The 18,113-nt window shown below is 57.4% G+C and overlaps 6 protein-coding genes across 6 annotated transcripts; 1 reads left to right on the top strand and 5 right to left on the bottom strand.

Annotated features, from left to right (window-relative positions):
• On the bottom strand, positions 1 to 2,147 carry C7974DRAFT_398816 (dihydroxy-acid/6-phosphogluconate dehydratase). Its single transcript, XM_046142352.1, has 4 exons — positions 1,837 to 2,147; positions 1,592 to 1,792; positions 1,334 to 1,545; positions 1 to 1,288 (listed from the first exon to the last, which is right to left on the bottom strand). Exons 1-4 carry the CDS (start codon positions 2,036 to 2,038, stop codon positions 83 to 85), a joined length of 1,821 nt encoding a protein of 606 aa, XP_045994535.1. The 5' UTR covers positions 2,039 to 2,147; the 3' UTR covers positions 1 to 82.
• A 111-nt stretch (positions 2,148 to 2,258) lies between these two features.
• Positions 2,259 to 9,519, top strand: C7974DRAFT_426280 (peptidase family C50-domain-containing protein). Its single transcript, XM_046144514.1, has 3 exons — positions 2,259 to 5,605; positions 5,655 to 7,273; positions 7,322 to 9,519. The coding sequence occupies exons 1-3, from the start codon at positions 2,394 to 2,396 to the stop codon at positions 9,064 to 9,066; spliced, it is 6,576 nt and encodes a 2,191-aa protein (XP_045994536.1). The 5' UTR covers positions 2,259 to 2,393; the 3' UTR covers positions 9,067 to 9,519.
• Positions 8,989 to 10,927, bottom strand: C7974DRAFT_225649 (acyl-CoA dehydrogenase/oxidase). Its single transcript, XM_046137261.1, has 3 exons — positions 10,739 to 10,927; positions 9,915 to 10,688; positions 8,989 to 9,865 (listed from the first exon to the last, which is right to left on the bottom strand). Exons 1-3 carry the CDS (start codon positions 10,814 to 10,816, stop codon positions 9,359 to 9,361), a joined length of 1,359 nt encoding a protein of 452 aa, XP_045994537.1. The 5' UTR covers positions 10,817 to 10,927; the 3' UTR covers positions 8,989 to 9,358.
• Positions 10,928 to 11,864: 937 nt separating this feature from the next.
• Positions 11,865 to 13,218, bottom strand: C7974DRAFT_415300 (uncharacterized protein; the record flags this gene model as incomplete). The annotated part of the gene is made up of 3 exons (XM_046143883.1): positions 11,865 to 12,817; positions 12,865 to 13,147; positions 13,198 to 13,218. 3 exons carry the CDS (start codon positions 13,216 to 13,218, stop codon positions 11,865 to 11,867), a joined length of 1,257 nt encoding a protein of 418 aa, XP_045994538.1.
• Positions 13,219 to 13,631: 413 nt separating this feature from the next.
• Positions 13,632 to 15,057, bottom strand: C7974DRAFT_457930 (zeta-crystallin; the record flags this gene model as incomplete). Its single annotated transcript, XM_046146070.1, has 3 exons — positions 13,632 to 14,164; positions 14,213 to 14,977; positions 15,025 to 15,057. 3 exons carry the CDS (start codon positions 15,055 to 15,057, stop codon positions 13,925 to 13,927), a joined length of 1,038 nt encoding a protein of 345 aa, XP_045994539.1. The 3' UTR covers positions 13,632 to 13,924.
• C7974DRAFT_225652 (uncharacterized protein) lies at positions 14,837 to 17,681 on the bottom strand. Its single transcript, XM_046137262.1, has 3 exons — positions 17,293 to 17,681; positions 15,025 to 17,197; positions 14,837 to 14,977 (listed from the first exon to the last, which is right to left on the bottom strand). The coding sequence occupies exons 1-2, from the start codon at positions 17,573 to 17,575 to the stop codon at positions 15,291 to 15,293; spliced, it is 2,190 nt and encodes a 729-aa protein (XP_045994540.1). The 5' UTR covers positions 17,576 to 17,681; the 3' UTR covers positions 14,837 to 14,977; positions 15,025 to 15,290.
• Between the last annotated feature and the right edge of the window lie 432 nt (positions 17,682 to 18,113).

The following is an 18,113-nucleotide window of genomic DNA, read 5'->3' on the forward strand; positions in this document are numbered from 1 at the left end:
TTAGGACTTATGTCGGGAATTATCACTGCGCTGATTGGAGAGACCCCACATGATCCACATGCTGATGATTGACATTAAACTTTCAAGATGAAGGTTTCGGGCCGCCTGCAGTCAAAAAGTCAAAGTCGGCGCCCTCGTGTGCCTGATTGACCGTCCTCTCGTACAGCCCGCGATAGCCCCTCTTGGTTGCGCGCTCCGACAAGACCGAGGGCTGCGGGGGTGCATGCTGAGTCCCCAGCAGCAAGTCCCGTCTCTCCTGCAATCTCCGCTCGATCTCAGCATCCGCAACGTCGAGTCTCAGGCTCCGCTGCCCCACGTCGCACGTAATCTGATCCCCGTCCTGAACAACGCCCAGCACGCTCTCTGGCAGGGCAGACTCGGGCGACACGTGCAGTGCTATTGTGCCACCTGCCGTGCCGCTCATCCTCCCGTCGCTGATCCGCAGCATGTCGACCACGCCTTCTCGGCTGAGCTTCCGCGGTATGGGGATGAGTCCTGCCTCCGGCATGCCTGGATACCCGAGCGGGCCGATGTTCTGCAGCACGAGAACTGACGAAGGTGTCACGTCGAGGTCTGGTGAATCAATACGCTGGGCGAGATCTGCTGCGTTGCGGAAGACCACCGCCGGCCCGGAGTGCGACAAAAGCGCGCGGTCCTTGGAGGCCGAGGCTTTCATCACGCTGCCCTGAGGGGCGAGGTTGCCGTAGAGGACGACGAGGCTTGAGGACGACGAGAGGGGGTTTGAGAGAGGCCGGATGATGGACGTCGAGTAGGCGAATGTCTTGAACGGAGTTGCGTCGAGAACCTCGCCAAGCGTCTGCCCGCTGATTGTCATGGCGGAGAGGTGGAGGAGCGGGCGCAGCGTATGCAACAAGGCGAGCATGCCACCCGCGTTGTGAAAGTCGGTCATGTAGTTGTCCCCACTGGGCTTGAGATCTACGATGAGTGGTGTGGTCCTTCCCACGTCGTCGATGTCTTTGAGAGTCAAGGCTCCTTCGAGCTCAGGGTGCCTATTGACGATAGCAAGCAGATGGACTATCCCGTTGGTGCTGCCGCCGATCGCCTGAAGCACAGTGATTGCGTTGAGGAAAGAGTCTCGGGACAAGATAACTTGAGGCGTCCGTTTAGCTGCCGCAACTGCGACTGCGTTGCGGCCGGTCTCTTCTGCTATGCGTAGACGGGCTGCTGATACCGCCGGAGCACTTGCTCCCTTCAGTGGCATTAAACCAAGAGCAGCTGTTAGGCATGCCATCGTACTAGCAGTCCCCATAACACCGCAGGTGCCGACCTGAAGATGTCAGTTGCTGCGACAGTACAATGCAAGACCACCTACGGTAGGCGCCAGCTCTTCGTTGATATCAGCAATCTCCTCAATCTCGATCTGCCCCGCGCGGAAGGAAGCCCAGTTGTTGCGACAGTCGGTGCAAGCACCAATGCGCTTCCCATGATAGCTTCCGGTCGACATTGGGCCAGTGATCAGTGGCAATACGGGCTTGTTTGCAGATATGCCACCCATGATCTGTGCTGGGACGGTCTTGTCACACCCTGTTCGATTAGTATTAGAGCAAGGTGTGTGAGATTTCACCCTCACCTCCTATCATGATGCAGGCGTCCACAGGCTGGGCGCGAATCATCTCCTCGGTGTCCATGCTCATCAGATTGCGCAGAAACATGCTGGTGGGCGCCGAGAAGGACTCTGCAACGCTGATGGTAGGGAAGTCGATTGCCAGCCCTCCTGCCAGCTGCACGCCTCTTTTGGCGGCCTCGATGAGCTGTGGAGTGTTTCCATGGCCTGTGGAGTTTAGCTGATGTTGGTCTCAATCGGAATCAGCATACAAGGATTGAAGCCGCTGTACGTATTGATGATGCCGATGATGGGCCGAGAGAGGGCGTCTTCGCCGTATCCTAGGGCCTTGATGAAGACCTTACGCAGGAACAGAGAGAAGTGAGGATCGCCGTATCCAGCCAGCCCTTGTCGTAGGCCCGAGGTCGACGTGATTGGCTGCGACAGGTCATAGTCGGCATTGCTGTCTGTCATTGTGTACAACGAGCATGATCATGGAGGAATGACGTTTATGACTATCACCAACACGTCCATCCTGAATGGACAGCTAAACGTGCCGAAGTGCGAGCAGATCGCGTGCTGGATGTGGGGTCGATGATGGACGCGCCTCGGTGCACTCAAACCCGGGACCCTGCCGCGTGACGCTAGGCGGCTAGGGCCGACACGGTCAACACGCTTATCGATTTGTTTGTTTGGGCGGTTGTGGTTCGCGTCCCATGTCACTTGTGCGACTTGCGACTGTGCGACTTTGCGCCTCTTGCGCTCATATCTTTTGTCTCTTTGAATAGACCTAAGCGCGCAGGCACGCTGCCCTAATAGAGCCCGACTAATGGCCGCCTCCCTGGAGCCCGCGCGCATTCGCATCGACAGCGTCAAGAGCGACCTCGGAGCAACGACGTCATGTACAGACACGACGGTCAACACACTGCGCGACCTGCTGAGCCGGCGGCAGGATGAGCCGGTGCAGAAGGAGAATGTGGGCGTGAAGGTGCCCGGCGCGCTGAGGCGCAAGGCCGACGCGGCGAAGGCTGCAGCGGGCAGGGATGCGCCCAAGGCAGAGCCAGCGGCGCTGCTGCCGCGAGAAAAGTACATTCTGGCCACCGAGGCTGCCAATCTGGCCCTGAAGACGCTCGCCGACGCCCTGAAGACCCACGGGTTCGCCCCGCCCGCGCGAGCCCCGAAGCCCGCCCCCAGCGACCCCGCGACGCGCAAGGCTGCCCGCCCGCCGGCCACCCAGAAAGCCCTGAAGGAGCGCTCCGTCCCGCAGGCCACCAACGCTCAGCGGAATCCGACATCCGCACGCCCTTCGTCCGCGGCCTCATCCACATCAGGGCCCGACGCCGGCGTGGTCGCCACGGCAGAGTGCGCGAGGGCGGCATTCGCATACCTAGGCACCGCGGAAGCCAAGAAGGTCGTGGGAAAGGATGGGCAGGAGCTGCAGCTGGAGAGTGGCGTCCTGGCGCTCATCGGCAAGCTGGTGGCGCTGGGGCTGGACAGCCTGGCCGTCAAGGAGATCCGTCTGGTGAAGCGGAGGCTGGACGTCTTCCTGGGCCATGTCGAGGCCAAGGATGCCACTGCAGCCGTCAAGAAGCCGGGTGTGCAGTCGAGTGTGGCTGCAGAGAAGGAGAGCCTCGCGTCGCTGCTGCACTTTGGGCCCATCGACCCGTCCAGCCCCGCGCTGCCCATCGTCGCAAACCTCCAAACCTACACATTGCGCGTCATCGCGAGATTAAAGAAGGCACCTGTCATCGAAGCCTCGTGGGTCCACCTGCAGCTGGCGAACAATTCGTCCCCCGCCAATCTCCTCCAACAACTCGCGAGCACACCGGCCGGCGCGTCGAAAGCCGCCCGCCAGCTCGAGTCCCTCGCACAGACGATCCTCTCGCTATGCCCCAGCATCTCGTCCCTCGAGGATGGAGTGCCGGCCCAGCCATCGCCCGAGATCGTTCTCCGCCTACAACACCTCGCCTTCACAATACGGAGAAAGTGGTGGCATCTGGCTCAGCATAAGAGCAACGAAGAACGCGAGCTTGTGGAGCCTTTTGCAAAGTGTGTGGCTGCCTTTGCTCGGCGCTCGAAGCTGTCGCTCGTGGACAATTATGCCCTGGCAAAGTCACTGAGCACAGAACTCCTGGGCCAGCAGATTCTGACACCTGGCGCCTCCGCCCCTTCCGCACTCATCACCAAGACGCTCTGCACTCTGGCGCAAGCCGCGGGGCTGTCTGACGAAGCGTTGCGCTACCTGAGTGCTCCTGATGCAAGTGCTTCATCGACAAGCTCTGCAGCAAAACAGGCATGTCGACTGGTCCGCATAGCAACCGTCTCGCTAGAGGCTGCGAACAAAGGGGAAGACAGGCCTGGCCTCGAGGAAGCCATAACCATCGCCCTGAAGGCCTTGCAAGGAAGCTTGGGCGGATCGTCTACCGATCTCGACTCCCTCTTCATGGAGGCCAACGCGCTGAGACGCGCTGCAACGAGATCGCTCGCCGCAGGTTTGACCACTCGATCCCTCAGTTCAGAAGATATCGCGGTCCAGGCTCGCGCCATCTCCATGGTTGCTGCAAGCGTGCACTTCTCCGCAAGGTTCATCGGACGCAGAAGCATGGCAGAGCCCGAGTCGGATCCTCAGCGGCGGCACCAAGACCGTATCAACATGGCGTGGAAATGCACGAAGAGTATTGTTGAATCTGTGCTCACATGCTGCAAGCGGTCGACCAGCAGCCCAGAACTCTGGTCTGAATTGGACGTAATTCTTCAGGACTGCTGTTACTTACTTCGGAGGATTGGCGAAGAGTATGAGAACGACGTGGTGACCGGTCCACAGGCTGGAGAAGTGGCCGCATCGTGCCTCGTCAAACTCTCCAACGCGTACTGGAACACATATCTGCAACTACGGAAGGCTGCCGCTATTGACCCAGAACTTCTATTGGTGGCTATGCGGCGTTCGATTGACTTGGTAGCAGAGGGCTCGGAAGCTCAACAAGAGGCAGGCCACCTGGCCATGAAACTTGAGCGGCTCGGCGAAGCGTTGGATAGTGCCCAGAAGGCTGGTGATTCTCGCAAGGCTTTTGGTCGATGCATTGGATATCACATCTACTCCAGCGACCAAACGCTCGCGGAGAGCGTCGCGCTGCACTCTCTCCAGACAGTATTCGAAGGGGACGGGACCTTCAGCACCCTAGGCAGACTACTCAAGGCTCTTCACCGTTCGTATCTCACTCATGGCGTTAAGCGTGCCAGCGAGTCTGCGTACTACGATGATGCATACTTGCAGCCGGACATCCGAGGGGCAATCCTGGAGTGGCAACTATATTTGTTCTCCAAGACACTTTCCAAACATCGACAATGGGACGCGAATCTCAATCACTCCATCAGGGCGCTGGCAGATAAAGTTCTCGGGAGCTACAGCTTTGAACGCTTCCCTGTACGCCGCCTTAGGGCCATGATTATTCTTCTGCAGCTCTCGCAAGACCATCCACAGGTCATTTCGCACGACCTCTTACCACACGACAGCTCACTGGATAACATCGCTGCGATGGATCTTGCAGATGATGAGGGCCTGTCCAAACTCAAGGATCACCTAGGCGCACTCTACGGCTTCAAGATGGCGATGCAGCAGGCCATACCTCCACCCGAGACTTTGCGACAATGTTTTGCAACTTGGGAGTTCCTTGCCAAATCTGCTTCTAGTTGGACTGCCTTGATCGAGCGCATTGGGGACGTCGATAGCTGGATACAAGACATCAGAGCGTGTGTCGATTGGCTCAATGCCAAAGGCGAAGAATATCTTGCCCTGCCTGTGCTGCATCTTTTGGTGACAGTGTTCGAGCTGCAGAACAACAAGGATTCCTCAGACCTTGTTTGCAGCCTTGCAGCGCTCGCCTCCCAATTTCTCCGTCTTGGATACACTGGCAAAGCCGGCCTATCGCTGGCAAAGGCCGAGATCCTCATCAACCGACAGACAGTGTCGACAGAATCCAAGTTGAGATGGCATACAGCGTATGCGGAATACCTGTTCCGCATTGGCAACACTGACAAGTGGTATGTGCTCGCAGTATCTCGACTGGAATCAGGTTACTGACTTTACTAGTGCATCCATCCTATCTGCGGCCGAATCTATTGCGCGCGATGATGCTCTGTTCCTGGAGTTGTCACAGTCCTCAGCTACGGTATCACAGCGAGTGCGGTACAACAGCATCTTGGCTGATGCCTGTTACGTCTACTCCCTCCTTGCTGCTTCGAAAGGTTCTCACAAAGAGGCTGCAAGATATGCTAAACAATGCGTCACGCTCAACCGTCGTATGTGGGCGGCACTCGAGTCCAAAGTTAATGCACAGAAAGCAGCATTTGCTGAGAGTGAAGCATCAACAGCAGATGCTAGCAAATCAGGGATCGATCCGTTAACAACCATGCGCGATGACAAGGGAGTGCCTGTCGTCTCGTCCAACACTCATGACGCCCTGGCAGGTGCAGACTTCTGGTTCATGGTTCCTTCACTATACCGTGGGCTAATGCAGCACTCACAAGTCTTCGCAAACCAAGGTCTGCTGCACGAGGCGATTTATGTTGCCGAGCAGGCGGAGAAAGTTGCGCGGGCTACACGCTCGCCGTCTCTGATGACCGACAATGCAAGCTGGCAAGCGGCATGCTGGGCGCAAAGTGGTCGGCCTGATAAAGCTGGGCCACTGCTGCAGGCCCTGGGTGAGCCCTCAGACCGCAAGTGTTTATCTGTTGCAGCATACTACTCAGCTGTGGCAAGAGTGCATCATCACACTGGCGACTTCGAGGAAGAGATTGCCTCCTACCAGGTGTTGGAGCAGCTTCTCAATGATCTTTCTAGCCCGGCATACATCACATCCTTGGGCGCCATACATCCGGACCTCGACTCGCTTGCTTCGCAAATTGCTGGTATGAGCCTTGAAAGCTCCGCGGCCAAAACTACCAAGGTACCAGCACCTTCCAAAGCCCAGAGACCTGCAGCAAAGCCTGTCTCAAGACCGACCTCCCGCGCAGGTGCAAGGTCTGCTACCGGAACCCGTTCGCGGGCAGGTGCGTCAAGTGCAGCAAGTGCAACGAGCACCACCAAACCTGCTCCCAAAGGCCGACCAAAGAGTATGATCGCTGCCCCGAGCTCGGAAACTGTTAGCACTGCGGATCAATGCACGACCCTGCGTGCTTTCCAAGCTGAAGTACTCCATCGAGGCGTGCTTGCGAACTTGCTCCAAGACAATCTCAAAGCGGCGACCACTCTCATCGGCAGAGTGCAAGATCTCCAGGTTGGTGCTGACCGAGACATCCAGCACACTTGGGCAAAGTTCAAGTTGATGCTCGCAGAGAGCGCGCAGCAGATCGCAGCGGATTTTGCATTCAACACACTCCCGGAATCCACCATCGCGTTTCCTGCTATTGGTTCCAAAGATCGGAGAATCTCTGAAGGACTACCTTTGATCAAGGCTACGCCCGTTGTGCCTCCCAAAGCGAAAGGCGGACGTGGCAAGAAGGTAGCAGCTGTCGCGAAGATCAATTTCACGGACACGCTACGCCAAGCACGAGAGCATCTGCTCGAGGTACATGCTTTGTCCGCTACGCACGGCTCAAATCACTTGTTCCAACAGGTCTCGAGTGCGCTTGGGCATATTACAGTCCTGCTCTCAGCTGTATCCGAAGCACGCGGTTCTGTACACCCGTTGTACGCTGCGTACACCAGTGGTAGGTTTTGCATCACGTTAAAGTGCATATCACAGCTAACCATTCTAGAAATCCCCAAATGCAACGCCATGAGGCTTGCACAGGAGTTCGTCGAGTCGGAGAAGGAGCTAATGTCGCGCGAAGAGTGCTTACGCTGGCCGCTGCTGGAAGCCTCCAGTTTCAGCCTGACTTCCGCGTCTGACTTCCAGCACGAGTATATTGACATCATCCCGGAGTCTTGGACCGCGATATCCCTTGGGCTCAACGAGACCCAGGATGAACTGTATGTCACACGCTTCGAGGCTGGTGTGGCGCCTTTCGTTCTTCGCTTGCCGCTTGCACGCCACGCCTCTCGCGATCTAGACGAGGACGAATTCACGTTTGAGGACGGAAAGCGAGATTTGGAGGAAATCATCGAGCTGAGCGATTTCAGCACGCGCGGTGCAAAAGACATGACATCGAGAGAAGCACGCCAGCAGTGGTGGGATGAGCGCGAAGCCCTTGACACACGTCTCCACGAGCTCCTTGTGAATATGGAAAACATCTGGCTTGGCGGGTTCAAGGGCGTCTTCTCTCAGCACCCTAGGCAGCCGACACTCCTTGCCAAGTTCCGAAAGGCCTTTGAGGATGTGCTGGATCGACACCTGCCATCCCGCAGCATGAAGGCGCAGCCGAAGCGGGTCGTTTTGGATAGCCGAGTTCTAGAGCTGTTCATCGGGCTTGGAGATATTGCAGGCGAGGAGCTCGATGTCGACGAAGAGCTCACAGACCTGATCTACTTCGTCGTCGACATCCTCCAATTCAACGGCGAAGCCAACCCCATCGACGAGATCGACTTTGACGCCATGGTCATCGCCACCCAGGACGCCCTGCGCGCCTACCACAGCGCTGCCCACAGCACACCCCCATCCACCCCTCACACCATCCTCATGCTCGACAACGCCCTGCACGGCTTCCCCTGGGAGTCCCTGCCCTGCCTGCAGTCCCTCTCCATCACCCGCCTCCCCTCCCTCGCAGCCCTGCGCTCGCGCCTGCTTTCCCTGCGCTCCTCCTCCAACCCCGACGCCGCCCCAGGCCACTACATCCCTTGTGGTGGCACCGCCATCCTCAACCCCGGCAACGACCTCCCCAACACCGCCAAAACTCTAGCCCCCGTCCTTTCCGCCCTCACAGGCCCCTGGGAACACATCCACGGCCGCCCGCCCACGGAGTCCGAGTTCACAAACGCCCTCGGCACGCAGCCGTTGCTGCTCTACTTCGGCCACGGCAGCGGCGCGCAGTTCGTGCGGCAGAAAGCCGTGCGCCGGCTCTACACCCCCGAAGCACCACCCCCCGATACACATCCCGACACACTCCCCGACGCACAGCCCACGACCAACCCGCCCTGCGCCACAACCCTCCTCTTCGGCTGCTCCTCCGCCCACCTCTCGCCCAACGGCGTCTTCGAGCCCTCGGGCATGCTGGCCTCGTACCTCGTCGCCGGCGCGCCCGCCGTGCTCGGCATGCTGTGGGACGTCACGGACAAAGACTGCGACCGCCTGGCGGTGCGCGTCGGCGAGGTGTGGGGGCTGTGGGGCGAGAGCGTGGCTGCGGCGGATGCGGCGGTGGAGGTGGGGAAGGCGAGGGGCAAGACGCCGCGCAAGGGCGCGAAGAAGAAGGGCAAGGGCAAGGAGGTCGAGGCCGAGGCGAGGGGGGCGTGTAGGAGGGGTGTGGGGCTCGGTGAGGCGGTAAGGGAGGCTAGGGGCGCGTGTTATTTGAGGTATTTGAATGGGGCTGCTGCGGTGGTTTATGGGATTCCTTGTTATTTGGAGTAGGCACGTTGAGGACAGTGGCAGATCGGCTCCGGATTCATTTGTGTAACGTCTCTTGAAAGTAGAGGACTGCAAGGCTATCTACACAGGCTACGTTTGGCAACTGTGTGGCAGTTTTCAGGCACGCTGTTGCAATGCAAGATTTACATTCAGTGTCCTTCGAGTGAGTCTGGTGAGAGGGATGTGGTGACCGCAGGACGCGTATGAGCCGGGCAGAACAACTCCATCCTGACTCATCTACCAGCCCAAAAACAGTACACACCCACCTCCAGCAGCTCCCCCTGCCTACTAGGTACTACAGCTTCGCATACACCGTCGGACACGGCCCACTCTCCGCGACCCCCCACTGCCCCAACAGCGCCTCCGCCCGCTCCCCCTGCCACCTCAGCAACCCCGCCGCCTCCACCGCGCGCCCATTCTCCCGGCGCCCCAACTGCTCCAAATGCACCTCATCGGGCCCATCCGCGATGCGCACGGTGCGCGCATGCGCCCACATAGCCGCGAGCGGGGTATCCTGGCCCACGCCCTCGGCGCCGTGGATCTGCACCGCGCGATCGATAACCTCGAGGGCGACCTGCGGCACGAAGATCTTCGCGGCGGCGATGTCGGCGAGTGCGGATTTGGCGCTGCCGGCGTCGATGGCGGCGGCGGCGTTGAGGACCGTTAGGCGCGCGGCGCTGATGGAGAGGCGCGAGGACGCGGTCCAGGAGCGGATTACGCCTTGTGAGGCGAGGGGGCTGCCGAAGGGGGTCTTGTGTGCGGCGTTGGCGCGGGTGAGGAGCCAGCGGAGGGCTTCTTCGGCCTGGGAGGGGGGTTAGCACGGATACAGATAGACACGGAGGGGCGCGTACGGCGCCGATGGAGCGCATGCAGTGGTGGATGCGGCCGGGGCCCATGCGGCCCTGCATGACCTCGAAGCCGCGGCCCTCGCCGAGCACGATGTTGGCGGCGGGGACGCGGACGTTTGTGAAGACGAGGTGGGCGTGGCCGTGCGGGGCGGCGTCGTAGCCGTAGACGGAGAGCATGCGCTTGACCTCGATACCGGGGGTGTTGGAGGGCACGATGATGATGGACTGCTGCTTGTGCTTGTCGGTGTGGTTGGGGTCGGTCTTGCCCAGGACAATGTAGACGGCGCAGCGCGGGTTGCCGGCGCCGCTGATCCACCACTTCTGGCCGTTGAGCACGTAGCTGTCGCCGTCGCGCTTGATGCTGAGTCGGACGTTGGTTGCGTCGCTGCACGCCGCGTCCGGCTCGGTCATGACATAGCAGCTCCGAATGTCGCCACGCAGCAGCGGTTCCAGCCACTGTTTCTTCTGCGCTTCGGTGCCATACTTGGCCAGCAGCTCCATGTTGCCTGTGTCGGGCGCGGCGTTGTTCGTCGCCTCAGAGGCGGTTACGCAGCGGCCGAACTGCTCGCACATCAGGCCGTACTCGAGGTTCGTGAAGCCGGCGCCCTCTTTGTAGTGGCCCTTTGCGAGGAACATATTCCACAGCCCGAGCGCTTTCGCTTTGGCTTTCAAGTCGTCCATGACGGGCGGATAGCACCAGCGGCCAGGGCCCTGGCCCAGCTGTGCTTTGTACACGGCATCTGCGGGGATGCACTCTTCGTTGACAAACTTCTCAACCTGGATATCTGTCAGTATACTCGACACCTGCACGTGACACAACTACATACGATATCAAGAGTCTTCTTTGCGCGCTCGCTGACTAGAGGTCTCACGACAGCGGGGATTTGTTGGGAGGCTGTAGTCATCTTGCTGTTTCTGTACCGTGAGCAAACAATTAGCAAAGGCGTTCAGCCTGTGATCAAACATTGCGATTTGAGCCTCATTTCTCTATACAACCGTCGAGGGGCCTCGGTTTCGGCTGCAAAGCTTGGGTGGAGCTGTGTCGGCGGAAGAGAGTCGACACCAGAGCTTCCCCACACGCGACCAGAACCACGCTAACCGACTCCGATCTAGCAGCCAAACGCAACTCAACCCGAGTCCTTCGACCTGTAAACCTGAAGACCTCCGAGTGTCTGGTCTGATGCGGCTCTGCTGAGCGGCTGAGCCCAGACCACCGACCATCTCCGCTGTTCCACTACCACTGCCCCAGAACAGCAAGCCCACCCACCACGCGGCATCTCCCATGCAGATGCTGCATTTCGCAACATGCTTCCCAACTGACTCTGACCGTTCCCTGGCAGCGCACGCCAGGGAGCTGATTGCGCATCAGAAGCAGGTCTGCGCCGCTGCCATGCATCAGCACGACAACCGCCGACCAGATCAGGGTGCGTCTAAACCCAAACCGGATCGACGCTAAACCCAAAGCAGGCAATGGTCAGCGCGTGTATCAACCGCACCCGAACTGGAGCTGCGCGTCTGCACAGATCGAATGTTGCCGTAGTGTCGTGCGTGGTAGATGCCAGGTCCCGGTTTTTCGGAAGTTTGGTATTACTTGAAGCGGTATGTTGGAGAAGAGGTGTCGATTGCTGGGCGAGGCATTGTCCGCTTTCGTACACTGGTGAGAGACTTGGCGAGAAAGGGCGTGGTTGGTGCAGGCGGTGTAGTGTGATGATGGGGAGACGTGCAGGAGTAGACGCTTGGGACGGGAAGAGGGTGTGTTGGGGTTGATGCTTGGAGCAGAACAAGCGATGTCGCACAGCAACAGAGCCTTGCGAGAAGGAGCCGTAGTTTAGAGAGTCTGAGTGGAATAGAGCAGTTCACATATGCTATTTGCTCGCAGCATCAGTCTCTGGCTTCAAGGTCCGCCGTGCTCGAGCCAACCACACGCTAGAATCCACTGCTGAAGATGTGGCTTCATGCACCTCGTCTCGGCAATCTAACTTCTATCGCCTCCACCTCGCGCTCATTCACATACGGCCTGCTGCCGCGCCGGCGCGAGGACACGCTAGCACTCCTCCTACTACTACGCGATGTGGAGTGACTAAGTCCACTATCTCTTCGCCGCTCTCCCAGAGCCAGCTCCACGACCTCCGTGATATCCTCTTCGGCCTTGAGCTCAGATGACTTGTGGTCCTCGCACATGTGCTTCACGAGCGCTTTGACGTCACCACAGATCGTCACGTCGTCGGCCGCGCGCGAACACAGGATACACGCGTAGCCGGCGTCAGGGCCGCTGCGGTGGCATTTGACCACGAAGCGGTTGGAGATCTGGAAACACCGCTCGTAGCCGGTGTCGTTCTTTAGTATCTCCCACGCCTTTCCCGGGGATAGGTGCAGGGTGCGTCGGCAGTCTGGACACGATGGCGTGGGGGCGTCCATAATGCTTTGGCTTAGCTGCTGGGAGCGGTGTCGCTCGAGATCTTGCGCGTACGGACAGAACAGCGAATTAGTGGTTGTGGGTGCGCTGTATAATGTCAAGGACCTCCTGTCAGACTCGGTTGGCTCAGGTCCGCCTCTGGTAAAAATCGTTGTGTTCACTGGGCTGCCTGGTCGGACTCGCGGCGGCTCCCGGTAAGTCACGAGGGTTGTCGATGGCTCATCTTGATGGAACGACCCCGGCATAGACGGCGCACGCAAGGAGCCTCTACGAGATCTCGAGGCGTTACTGGCTCGAAGCTCAGCTTGTAGACGATGCTGGAACGCGTCCAGGATATCTACTGCTGTCGTTGCCGCATCGTGTGATGCCGCATCGATCCTTGATAGCTGCTGCTGTATTGGCTCGTCGGACGTTGGACCATAAAGGAAGGTGGTGAGTAGCACGCCCTGAAGTTTGATCACCTGAGACTGGAGGGAAACATGCGACAATGCTAACAACATCAGCTCGTGACCGCGTGAGTGGCATAGTAAGACCAACCATCCCCGACAGCAAAATCGGATCCAAAATCGCGAAGGCCGTCCTCGTATTTTCGCAACAGAGCAAGCTTGTCCGTCAAGATGGCTCGATTGCCGTTGATCTCCGCGTCATCAATAAACTCCAGCTTCCTCGAAACAGGATACCCCTTCGATCGGAGCTTAAGCTCATGGTCCCTCTTGTCTTTGTTCGTCAATGTCTGGTATAAATCCCGGGTGGCATCAAAGACATCCAGCAATGTGTACACAACACCCTGCAGAACGTCTTTCGAATCGTCGCCGCAAACCTATCCAGTATATTAGCGTCTCTACTTACAATTCCTTCATCTACACCTACAGAAGTGCCCGTCAAAGTCATTGTATCGTATCTCAACTCAACCCAACAACGCAGCAGCCCCCCAAAACCTTAAGAACGAAACTTCACCCCAACGCACAAGACAGCCAGCGCACCTCACGATCTCCCCAGACCCACGCTCCAGACACTCGGAAGCCATGCGGAATGACATGCTTGTACAGCTGGCGGTGTGCAATTGGAGCTTGCAGGGGCAGCTGCTCGCCGCGCGTGGGGAGCTGCGGCAGCGGGCCGGTGGTGCGCAGGAACGCTGTTTAACGCCTGACGTCATGGCTACTTGCGGCGGGCCACAGAGACAAGGACAGCATGGCGTGCATATGCAGCTACGCCGAGAGCACTGTATTGCTTATTTGGGCGGCATTATGGATTGGATTGCCTCGTTTGGGCCCTTGGTTGGGGGATTTTCGATCTTAGGGCTGGGAGTTGCAGTGCAATATCTGTTGTGGTCTGCCGATCGGAGGTGATGTCTCGAGTCATTGAATTGAGATGGCTGGGCTCTGGTGGATGACAATCGGTTCTTCGTACCCTCTATAATGATTGGAGCCGTAGGTGGTACCTGTCATCAACCCATCGGAGCGGTCACGAATCCCAAAGGCAGTCCAATCTAACAATGACACCATCGTCAAGGGTTGTCTTATCGCTCGTATAGAAAGTGAATTCCCAACACATGCCAAGCCGAGGTCTGTAGAACGCAAACTTTATTTGTCCCGTGTCACAACTTTGCTTGTCGTTGGCTAAGCTCTTTCTCTGCATTGCCGTCGATCGTCAGAACCGCCCGTCCCCATGCTTTGTGGTTCTTTGCGTCCTCCAACGCTTTCGATACCGCTTCTAGGCCTTTGTACTCCTCTTTGTAAATCACTGGCTTGATCTTCCCACTGTCCACGAGACTCATGAAGCCATTCCAAACATCCTGTGTCCTCTGAGGGTCATTTCTTCCATCTTCACCAAAACGCTGTTCCCAGTCAGTAGAAGCAATAGAGAGAAACGGTATGAGACTTACATAGCCGTGCACCATAGCACTCTTCAACAATATGCGATTCGCTCTAACATTCTCCATCTTTCCTCCTCTTGCCGCAAACCCCACAATAACAAGTCTCCCTCTGTACTTCAAACACTTCAACCCACTCTCCACAGCACCAATCCCATCGTACACCACTTCAACGCCCTGCTTACCCGGCGTCAGCGCCTTGACCTTATCTTCCCATTTCTCATCGTGATAATCCACAACCCCATCCGCCCCAATCCCCCTGATCATCTCTGCCTTCTCCGCATTCCCAACAACAGCCACCACCCTCGCCCCAAGCGCTTTTGCAATCTGCACCGCCATCACGCCCAACCCCCCGCTCGCGCCCAGCACTAGCACCGTCTCACCAGCTTTGACCTGTGCCACGCCTACCAGCGCACCATAACTCACCGCGCCACTCGCACCCACCGCACACGCCTCTGCATTGCTCCACTGGTCTGGCACGCGCCGCACGCTCGCCTCATCAACGCAGATCTCCTGCGCGAACGACCCCAGCCCGCCGCCAAAAACGCGCGTGCCGGGCTTTAAAGACGAGGTGCTTGGCGCTGCTGTGACGATGCCGGAGAATTCTGTGCCTAGGATGAAAGGGGGCTGGACGTGCCGCTTGTTGTTCTGGTGCAGGCCCTGAGCGTACAGGAGATCGACGTGGGTGATTGCTGCGTGGGTGATTTTCACATGGATAGCTTTAGATGACTTGGGTTCTGGAGAAGGCGCGTCTTGAGCGCGAATGCTTGCGAGATCCTGAGATGTGAGTGAGCGTTGTCTGAGTAGAGGGTGTTGACGCGTACTGTAACGAAACGGTCAATAAGGATGGCCTTCATGTTGCGCGATTTTGATACATCAGTTTGCTGATAGTCTGCGGCAGTACAGAGTTTACGTTTCGTCGCAAATAACCGAACCATGGTGGATGGTTCAATGGGAGATCGACGTTAGGTAGTGGGGTCACTTTGCCTCGGCAACTGCGCGCAACGCTGACACCCCTCAATGTACTCGTCTGCTCTTCCATGCTCGCAGTCCAATCTTTGCTGATAAGGGTCATGAAGCAACCTCAGATTCACCATATTCCATTGAACGGTCCATTGGATGCGGACATTATCCCGTCGTAGAACGCGCCAGTATCGACGCCCATGTCACCCGGAAGACTATCCAGTAGATTCTCAAACTCCATCATGTCGGTGTCAAAGTTGAACGCGGATGTCGCGTCGGTTGGCAGAAGAAGATCAGGGTTCATGGTTACGTTTGGAGGCATGAGGCCAGCCTCGGCAACTGAGGTACTATCGATGCCAGTTGTCTGACGCGGCATTGGAGTAGCTGAAGCTCGAGCAGCATTGTGCTTTGCTTGTGCGATGCCTTTTGCAGTGTCGAAATTCTTGGTGTATTCCTGCAACAGCGAGGTCAAAACTCGCACACCGTGATTGGCGACTGAGCTGGTTGGAAACGAGGCCAGGTAGCTGACGGCTTGTTTGACGTAGACAAGATACTCCTGGGCTTCTGCATTGATCTCGGTACGGTGAAACAGATCAAGGACGAGGCATATACCGGCGGTGATGGCGAAAGCTTGCTCAACCCAGAATTGTGGCTCGTCAGGTTCCCGCTTTTGATACAGTGAGAGTACATGCTTTGCGGCGGTCGAACACGCCCAGCGGCTGTACGTGTATCGAGGGTCTTTGTAGCTCTTGTTCAAGAAGCTTTGGTGAATCATGATGATCTTGTGGCTGCACGATGCCTCGAGCAGTCTTCGTGCTCGACCGACCCATCTCGGCCAGTTAGGTTGCAGGGCTGTTTTATGTGAAAGACACTTGGGAATCCGGTCGGCGTAGCTCGATCGCAGTTCACCATCCCACTTCAAGATCAAATCGTACCTACCTTGATCATCCAAGGTCTCGGCCTCGAGTATGGCGTCTCCAAACTGCAAAAGCAAGTACGCGTGCTCAAAGAAGTAATTGGCAAGCACAGCGAAAGTGGGTGTGCCTTCCTCTACGGGCGAGATGGTATCCTCGTCGAATGAGGCCGGCTGCGAAGTGGTGAAGTGCTTCCGCTGAATGGTGTATCCCGGAAAAGTCTGAGAGCTAGAGGATAACCATTCCTGGGTGGCTGCAGCGTACCAAACACGGCGTCCCATCTCGCGTTCGATGAACGCTTCTTTCTGTTTCTCATCGAGGTACGGTAGCCTCTGGTCGTCGGGATGTGGGCTGAGTCGGTGTAGATTTAGCCCTTGTGCGATGACCATGGCGACACTACGCAACGCGGCCCATTGGTTTGAAGAGCCAACAAGGTGCTCGAACCCGTGCAGATTCATGATCGCTTGTATGGAGTTCAGATGATACTGCGATGTGTAGTCGCCAAGGTTCAGCGAGGTTACTGTCGCAGCACCCCACAGTCGTGATAATCGAACCTTTTCCTCGATGGTGAAGCCCCATTCGAGCGATACGCCTTCTGGTGATGATATGAGACCAGAGGAGAGGATAGAGAAAAGCAGGCCGGTCCATCGCCAATCTACAACGGTTAAGTCGAGCTTGTTAGACTGGTTGGCCGCTTTTTCAATCTGTTTCCTGAAAGTAGGGCTATGATACAGGCCACCGCCCCAATACGACAAGTACTGATCGTGATAGTTTACGATCGCTAATATCTTGTCCACTGGTGGAAGCAATGACTGCATTTGTACTGTCTCTACGGCCCTTGCAGCGGGCGAATAGCAGCCGACAGAGTTCGACGCCGTCCCCATTCTTTCATGAAATGGGCCGTCTCGGGATCGTATGTTGTGGGATTCTTGATCCAGTAATGGGACGGTTGATACATCTCTCTCTGAGATGAGTGCTCCGATGTTGATCTCTGGAAACTGCGAGGCGCCTGCTGACAAAGCCTCTGGTCCGACAGCTGAGAGTGGGCCTGATAACGCACCCTGAGATCCAAAACGCGAAGGGAGAGTTTGATTTCGAGTGCGGGACGGGGTTTGAATGTCTGTGGAAGTGATCAGCAGGTGCTCTGGATCTTGCCAGCCAGCGTCGAGATGTCCTAAGCAACTCTCGGTCTACAAAGGGAGGAGGCAGTCATACCAGGGGTCAATGCAGGTAGTTTGAGCTGATCAACAGTTGGCAAAGCAGGGGGGGTCAGCGAGGATGCGGTATCGCTGCTCGCAGGCCATGATGCACTCGGCGAAGTCTTCCTGGGATACTTCCGGTGTACAGTCGGATCGTAGCCGCCATTCCATACAGTGCTACATAGGTGGCCCTCATTGTTCTGCACGCATCGGCTGCAGGGTGCCTTGCCAGTCTTGCTTCGATCGCACTTCTGCCGACGTTGGCTGCACCGCGTACAAGTTTGGCGTTGCTTAGGCATATCGCTTAGGGTTTTAGCTATTAGCCCGCCGTTTCTTTCGTCTCCCGCACGTAACAAGCGCGGTGTGGAGTAAATTGTCGGCAGAGATCCGAATCAAGCGTACAACTCGCACATGCACTGGAGTGAGTCGGCCCACTCGACAGCGACGTTGTCCGAATTGATGGGAAATATGCAGGTGATGAGGTGAATTTTAGCGTCTGCGGGCATCAAAGATGGTATTTGTTTGGGTTGGGATAATTGTGATGTACGAACTGTACATCGTTGTACAGCTGGAGCGTGCTTTTGAGTCGTCCGGCGCGCGCTCGCGTTCCTTGGATGCCGAGCAACCGCAAAGCTCTTCAATATTTCGCACGCAACGCGTCCGCCGGGTCCTGGGTAATTGAACGTCGGCCGAGGCCAATTGCGACGTGTCTGATGCAGACGTCAGCAACAGGCCTCGAGGGGAAGAAAACGGCACGGCATACTAGCGTTCGGCTTGCGGGTGCTGATTGGGCTGCCGGGACGCGCAAGCCACGCGGAGCAGTCATGATGCGAACAC

This window comes from Boeremia exigua (genome assembly GCF_020726555.1).
Source record: "Boeremia exigua strain MPI-SDFR-AT-0100 chromosome Unknown C7974scaffold_9, whole genome shotgun sequence".
Classification (NCBI taxonomy): domain Eukaryota; kingdom Fungi; phylum Ascomycota; class Dothideomycetes; order Pleosporales; family Didymellaceae; genus Boeremia; species Boeremia exigua.

Bases quoted from the DNA above. Each gene is read 5' to 3' on its own strand.
- C7974DRAFT_398816 (XM_046142352.1), bottom strand. From the start codon at position 2,038: ATGACAGACAGCAATGCCGACTATGACCTGTCGCAGCCAATCACGTCG. The intron at 1,793-1,836 runs GTATGCTGATTC...TAAACTCCACAG, and splicing joins GTACAGCGGCTTCAATCCTT to GCCATGGAAACACTCCACAG. The intron at 1,546-1,591 runs GTGAGGGTGAAA...CTAATCGAACAG, and splicing joins CGCCTGCATCATGATAGGAG to GGTGTGACAAGACCGTCCCA.
- C7974DRAFT_426280 (XM_046144514.1), top strand. From the start codon at position 2,394: ATGGCCGCCTCCCTGGAGCCCGCGCGCATTCGCATCGACAGCGTCAAG. The intron at 5,606-5,654 runs GTATGTGCTCGC...TGACTTTACTAG, and splicing joins ATTGGCAACACTGACAAGTG to TGCATCCATCCTATCTGCGG. The intron at 7,274-7,321 runs GTAGGTTTTGCA...TAACCATTCTAG, and splicing joins GTACGCTGCGTACACCAGTG to AAATCCCCAAATGCAACGCC.
- C7974DRAFT_225649 (XM_046137261.1), bottom strand. From the start codon at position 10,816: ATGACTACAGCCTCCCAACAAATCCCCGCTGTCGTGAGACCTCTAGTC. The intron at 10,689-10,738 runs GTATGTAGTTGT...ACAGATATCCAG, and splicing joins CAAAGAAGACTCTTGATATC to GTTGAGAAGTTTGTCAACGA. The intron at 9,866-9,914 runs GTACGCGCCCCT...CCCCCCTCCCAG, and splicing joins GCATGCGCTCCATCGGCGCC to GCCGAAGAAGCCCTCCGCTG.
- C7974DRAFT_225652 (XM_046137262.1), bottom strand. From the start codon at position 17,575: ATGCCTAAGCAACGCCAAACTTGTACGCGGTGCAGCCAACGTCGGCAG. The intron at 17,198-17,292 runs GTATGACTGCCT...TCACTTCCACAG, and splicing joins ACTACCTGCATTGACCCCTG to ACATTCAAACCCCGTCCCGC.